This window comes from Stegostoma tigrinum, chromosome 4, assembly GCF_030684315.1.
Source record: "Stegostoma tigrinum isolate sSteTig4 chromosome 4, sSteTig4.hap1, whole genome shotgun sequence".
Taxonomy (NCBI): domain Eukaryota; kingdom Metazoa; phylum Chordata; class Chondrichthyes; order Orectolobiformes; family Stegostomatidae; genus Stegostoma; species Stegostoma tigrinum.
The window spans coordinates 115,762,649-115,769,750 of NC_081357.1; the positions used below are offsets into that span (position 1 = coordinate 115,762,649).

The 7,102-nt window shown below is 39.7% G+C and overlaps 1 protein-coding gene across 1 annotated transcript; it reads left to right on the top strand.

The window, feature by feature from the left end:
* Nucleotides 1–255: 255 nt before the first annotated feature.
* Nucleotides 256–5,201, top strand: klf11a (Kruppel like factor 11a). Its single transcript, XM_048531945.2, has 4 exons — nt 256–476; nt 1,520–1,777; nt 2,035–3,013; nt 4,568–5,201. Exons 1-4 carry the CDS (start codon nt 426–428, stop codon nt 4,870–4,872), a joined length of 1,593 nt encoding a protein of 530 aa, XP_048387902.1. The 5' UTR covers nt 256–425; the 3' UTR covers nt 4,873–5,201.
* The last annotated feature ends 1,901 nt before the right edge of the window (nt 5,202–7,102 follow it).

Here is a 7,102-nt window from a genome sequence, read left to right on the forward strand (position 1 = left end):
GCTGACTGTCAGTCCCAGTTGATGGTGACGGAGGGGACGGACCTGGGTGAGCACCCTGTGTATGTGCGTCCGAGGAGGCGGCGGAGGGGCGTGGCCGACGGGGTGGGGCGGGACAGACCGCCCGCCAATCACGCCGCAGACTGTGCGCGCCCACGCCAGCCATCAGCCCCTGATCACGCGCCCCCTGCGCCCCCATTGGTCGGTGTTGGCCACGCCTTTGTCTCCCATTGGTGGTAGCCGCCCGTGCCTGCCCGACCGCCAGCTGTAATGTAATTTCTGGTGTGTGCTGTTCGTTTGTGGTCGTTGCAATTGGGTCGCTATGTTCGCCTCTCTGTAAAACAGATTTTGGTGTTATTTGTGAGTTCTCTCTCCACCTCGGAAATATACCGTTTTCATTAGAGACATTTCTTCTTCAAGAATATAAGATGCGGTGTAATTCTCCATATCAAGCTGCAGAAATGGGAGACCCACGCAATGTAAGTATATTAATGTGCAACAAGGAATTTATAAATTAATGAAATGTGGCTCTGGAAATCTTAAGTCGTTCTGTCACCTATTGGTGAGGATGAAAGAAAGATGTTAAACCGATAGCGAAAGAATAGAACAGGCGTTGACATGGCCAAGGACCGCTGCTTTGGGGTTTACATTGTATAATGCTGATTGTATTTATTAGCCGTTGGGAGGACAAATAAATTTGTTGCATTCAGTCCTGTGGTGCAAACGGTATTTCTCGCATGTCCGAGAATAGGACGTTTTGCCGACCTGAATGTACGACGAATAACGAAGCGTCGGTTCAAATTCAATGAATGTAGCATCATACAGCATTTTGCTAAATAAAACACATCCGTTTTCCATTCAGAAGAGAGTGGCGTCGTGGTACTGTCTAGAAGGAATGTAGGCAAAATTGGATCCCATACGAAGCTTAGACCAGTCTCTGAGTTTGTTTTCTTGGACAAAGAGATGTTGTAGGAGGGGACTTCCTGGTAGAAGCTTTGGAGACATGCAGACTTCACATGGCTGCTTAATCGATGACGCAAGCAGTTCTATATTTGGGGAGGGAGGCGAACAGGATCACTGGGTCCAGCTTGCCTCCAGTGCCCTTTCGTGAATGGTGCTAGAACCAATAGATTGGTGCTGACACCTTTAGTCTGGAATGTCCAATAGCTAGGAATCGCAATAATTAATATAAAAACATTAGTCATGTTTAAAAATAAATAAAAATTCCTATTTTACCCTTTTGTATGCTTTTTTTCTCTACACTGCAGTTTCAGATTAAACATGTTTATAAATGCAGTTTACATTTTTAGCATAATAGACTTTCTCTGTTAATCTTCTGGCAAATTGTAAGGGCATGGAGACCTAAATTACACCATGTGAAACATGTTGGGATTTTCTTTTCTGCTGTAATTGCACATCTGATGTAGAAATGGTGCTTCTTCATTGTACTGAAGGTTCATCATAATGGACTGTAAGTTCTGGTTGACTTTTATGTTAAAATTGACCTTTTTCTTGCTTCTAGGTTGAAATCATGGGAATTTATGAGTCAATATTAGAAAGGAAACGTCATGACAGTGAAAGGTCCTCTGGCAGTACATTGGAACAGAATGATATCGAAGCTGTGGAGGCTCTTGTTTGCATGAGTTCCTGGGGTCAAAGGACACAAAAAGGTGATCCCTTAAAAATTCGCCCCTTGACACCTGCTTCAGACACAGATTCTGTGCATTGTGAAGCTGTACCTCCTATGTTGCAGAAGGACTACCACTCATTGTCTTTGCTTGTAAGTATGCAGTTTTTCTAAGCAATTACTGCTGACACTAATGGAGTCAAAAACAAGAACGTTAGTCTTGACAATGATTGATTAAATTAAAATCTTTGCAAACATGTTATGTAATTCTATGTTTTGGCACGATGTATTTACAATCAAGGATTATAAAAGAACAAGAAAGTGTTTGTATGTGTTATGGATGAGGAGCAGAACATTATTAACCCTGTTCCAAGTTCAACCTGAGCTTAAAGTTTCTCTTGTCCTTACAGTGTATGACCCCACCACACAGTCCTGGTGTTGTTGAATCAGGTAATGCTGCCTCGGTGACACAACTTACTTACACGAAGCCAACCACAGTCACTGCAAACACCGGAGTATACTCGGTCAACACCATGATTGGAAAGCCTGCCTTAGTGAACATTCAGGAGCTTTCCTCTCAGAAACCTCCGTCAGCTGAGCCACCTGTTGCTCATCATTGCAGGTCGGTAGCCACCAGTGTCATCCGTCACACTGCTGACAATTCTCCCTGCAACCACATTCCTTCATCACCTCTGACTGAAAGGCTAGACTCAAACAGCCAAAACGTTAGGACAGAAGTGAAAGGAAAATTATCAAGCCGCTGTAAGCACACGAAGGACACATGCACTTCCTCAGAGTTTACAAGTAGATGCTGTTTGCAGCAGAATTTCAATGGCCCAATTACCAAAGACCAACAACAAATAGTGCCATCCTTAATTCTGCCTTGTGCACCAAACAAAGTTGATACTGAACATCAGAAATTAACCAAGTCATTGCCATCACACCTACCGTCTATACCTGTGTCAAACTCTCCAGTTATTTGTCAAATGTTTCCAGTGAATGGAGGAGGACAAGGAAGAGGGGGAGGGCATGTTATTTCAACATTCATTCAAACGCAGGCCAAAGCCTGTGTAAAGCCTGCAGTTACCCAGATGGCTCCAGCTTCTCAACCTGTTTTGGTGGGAGCAACCATGCAACCAGGGGCTGTGATGTTTGTGCTACCCCAACCCTCTGTCACTCAACCATCTTCAGGTCAACAGACAGTGGTGACAGTCGGCAACACAAAGTTACTGCCACTTGCGCCTGCTCCAGTCTTTGTCTCATCAGGCCAAAACTGTGTACCTCAGATGGATTTCTCGCGAAGACGCAATTACATTTGCAGCTTTACTGGATGCAGGAAGACCTACTTCAAAAGTTCGCACTTAAAAGCACATCTCCGAACTCATACAGGTATACCTTAATTTGAGCATGATGTTGAGCATTGAGCATGATATTGCAATTGTAGTAATGTTGAAATTGTCAGCATTCACTGTCATCACAACTCTTGGCATCTCTGCAAGCTCAGTTGAGTGTGGAAATCTAGAGTTGTTGTCAGCTGATTCTGCTCCTTCACAAAGTACATTGTTGATGTCCCTCCAGATAGCAAATTTTAGAATTAATGTGACCTTCCACGTTTATTGTGTAACATAACTTTCTCAGGATTTATTTATGAATGATGTGTTGCTGAATCAGGTCTAACGGAGTTTTTAATAGTACACCTAGTCATATTACTATTGAGTAATCTCTGTGTTCTTGTAAAAACTAAGTTATATTAATGTAATGTCAAATTTCTACCTTATGATCATTTAAAAGTTTTTCTTTCCATGCTCTGTAAAATGTAAAGTTAGAAGGATCAGTGCATTTTACTTCATGCTTTACTAATTGTAAAGACTCTTTAATGTGATTAACCATTGTCCCTGCTTGATGACATTGCTGTTACAGCATATTTCAAAATCCCCCAGACTTAAATGAAATGAATATCATGAAAAGTGAACCTTGCAATGCATTCTTTAACCTGAAAAATTGAACTTTTTTATTTCCATTTCTTTTAACAAATAGTTCTTACTTCTGTTTTGTAAACTGATGTTAAAAGAAAATTAGATCATTTTTAAGGGTCAGTGTTTGAATGCATTTAAAAATGTAACTAAGGGCTATACATTTGGCATATCAAATTAAATGTAGCATTTAACAACTATGTAGGATGGAAGAGAAAAAAATTATGTTTTATTCGAAAATGTAAAAATTTTATGTAGAAAATAAAATTATATGTAAAATGTAATATATCAAATATTTTTGATAGTTGCTTTCAGTCAATGTTGCCATATCAATTTTCTGATAGTCTAACAAGAATCAAATACTTTTATGACTGAAATATTAAATTGCTCAATGTTTCCAGTTACTGTTTTGTATCTAATCAGGTTAGGTATTTAGTTCTATAAGTACTAGAAACAAGATAAGCAAATAACCATATTCTACTTTCTCCCTAAAATGATAAAATTTTACCCATAGTTTTAATTTCCTACATTCCTCAGTTATTGTTGATCTATTGTCAGATAGAAACATATAAAAGAGGAGCAAGAGCAGGCCATTTGGCCCTTGAGCCATCTTTGCCATTCGGTATGATCACAGCTGATCATCCAATTCAGGACACTGTTCCTGCTTTCTCCTCATAGCCTTTGATCCGTTTAGCTGCGAGAACTATTCTTGATCTGGAAGAGCTCCATCACATACCAACAATGCATATGCACCTATTGCTGATTTTTTAAATTTTGCTGCCTGTGAACATTGCCATGGAAGATTAGTCAATTTTAAATGGATCTGAGGAAATCAAAATTATGCTTCTTGATCTGAAGTATGACATCTTTTCACTAGATTGTGTGATAGCATTCCTTTCTTTAAAATAAAACCTGGGCAAAGGGCTGGAGTTGTGACCTAATCTTTTTCTTTTAATTAAACCCTTTGCAGGGGAGAAGCCATTCAACTGTAACTGGGAGGGATGTGACAAGAAGTTTGCACGCTCAGACGAGCTTTCTCGACACCGCAGAACTCACACTGGAGAAAAGAAGTTCATATGTCCTGTTTGCGATCGACGTTTCATGCGTAGCGACCACCTCACCAAACATGCTCGACGTCACATGACAACAAAGAAAGTGCCCAACTGGCAGGCTGAGGTTAACAAACTGAATAAAATTGCCGCCTCAGGACCGTCTGTCAGGAATCCTGTCGCCCCCATGACCAGTGCAATGATCCCTCCACCGACCTCTGCCTAAATGAGAGAATCTACAGAGACGGTTTGCACTAAGTTGCCAGCAGGAACTGAAAAAGCAGCTGTTGTCTGATGGACTTTTAAAGCAATTCTAAATGCTGCATGTTTGCTGGGTTCGCAAGTATGAATTTATTTCTCTTTCCTGTGTATGTGAGTTGTAACAAGATACATTTGCAAGCCAGTTGGACATGAAAATCTGACAAGCCTCTAAGGGTTGAATTTTCCTTTCATTCGTACCAGTGAGATTCAGCCACTGTTCAGCATGGAAAGTTATCATCATATTGTAAACCTTTAAGTGCATTGTAAATAGTATTTGCTATGCATATTGTATACTTCCTCTATTTAATAAATCAATTTTCATGTTTGACAGATAAAAATATGAAACTTTTTTTTGGAGAAAGCAGAAATTGCAGATGCTGGAGTCAGAGACAACAGTGTGGAGGTGGAAGAACACAGCAGGTCATGTTTAATTGTGTTTTCTCCAATATAGGACTGTCGGCAAAAGTGGGGGGTTTTACACAAATGTTTGAGCAAACTCTTTTGTCTCTTGCCTGCTGAAATCGACAATTAACAAGCTATGAATTGAAATGACTAAGCCCAACACTGTAAAGAAAGTGCAGTGTTTTTAAAATGCTTTGTACACCGCATGTCACTGGAGACACTGCAGAATTATACACTTTAGTTTAGACATCCGTAATCTACAATTATACTTGCTGCTTTCTACGTGAGTACATGTTGGTGAATTCTGTGTAACTATCAGGACTTTTTTGCTCAGTATACGAACAGACTTGTAACTGTTTTAATCCTAGCTAAAGCTATTACTGACAAGTGAGATGCCAGACTGAATCATGTTTTAGGAATTTTTTACTTTAATGAGATAATCTTTCATAGAAACACCAATCTGCCGTAATGCAAATTTGGTTTAAACAGCAGAACAGAAGTTTATTACACAAAACAAATTAAGATAACATAGCATAGATCAAACTTTGTACACATTTAAATATTTTTAAAATACTTTGAGACCCACAGTAAAAGTGTAATCCCAAGAGCATCTGACTGCAGAATTAAAACACTGGAGAGAATTGTCTTCTCTATCCTACGTGAGATTTGACTGAACTGTGGCTTCAATCCCTGTCGTGAGAATCTCATTGCTTCTTCCTTGTTTCATCGTGTATCTGAGCTTGGATATTTTCAGCTTCATATAACTGTTTCGGGGTATTAATCAAACACTCTGATTTGGAATTTTTAAGCTAAACTCCTCACATTCGGGTAATTTTTTAATAGTCCAAACTACCTCCCTTTCTCAGGAACAACTGTTTCACACAGCCCTCCTCAGCCAAAACTCCAGCAAATTACCCCAACCTGAAATTAATGTGCATTTTTTCCCAAGCTATGGGTGTTTCCCCTAAGTCCAAAAATGCTATTCCAGAATTTACTATCTGAAAGCCTAAGGCACCACAATTTTAACTTGTAAACCCTCCCAATGTAAATAAAACTGCTCGCCAGAAACACACTCTAATATGTTTTAAAAGAAGTCACCATGGCTGCAGAAGTACAAATTATTCATTAAATTCTTTCGCATAGCTCATATGCCACTAATTCAAGACTTAAAAATCCAAAATGCTGGTATTAAAACATATAAATATACACCTTTCATCACATAACTTACAATTGAAAAACTAATCAAAACAAGAAAATTCAATGAAAATATGGTACTTGTATAAAATGTCTTGGACAAAGACTTCATTTATGATCCCCATGCCCAGTTATATTCAGTGGGTAAGACACAAAATTCTGTGAATTGTTTTGACACAATTTCCTTGTGTTTCCAACATTCTTGTTCTTTCTCCCACTGCCTGGAAACTCTTCTCACAGTTGTAGGACCATACGGTGTCGCTGCAGACATACTGGAATAATCAGCTAATAAAATGTGAGGCTGGATGAACACAGCAGGCCAAGCAGCATCTCAGGAGCACAAAAGCTGACGTTTCGGGCCTAGACCCTTCATCAGATGAAGGGTCTAGGCCCGAAACGTCAGCTTTTGTGCTCCTGAGATGCTGCTTGGCCTGCTGTGTTCATCCAGCCTCACATTTTATTATCGTGGAATCTCCAGCATCTGCAGTTCCCATTATCTCTGGAATAATCAGCTTACTGTTTCTTTAAAAGCAGCTGCTTTTAAAAGGAAGTTGCACAAAAAGATTAATACAAGATAAATTTTTGCAAACTGAACACCA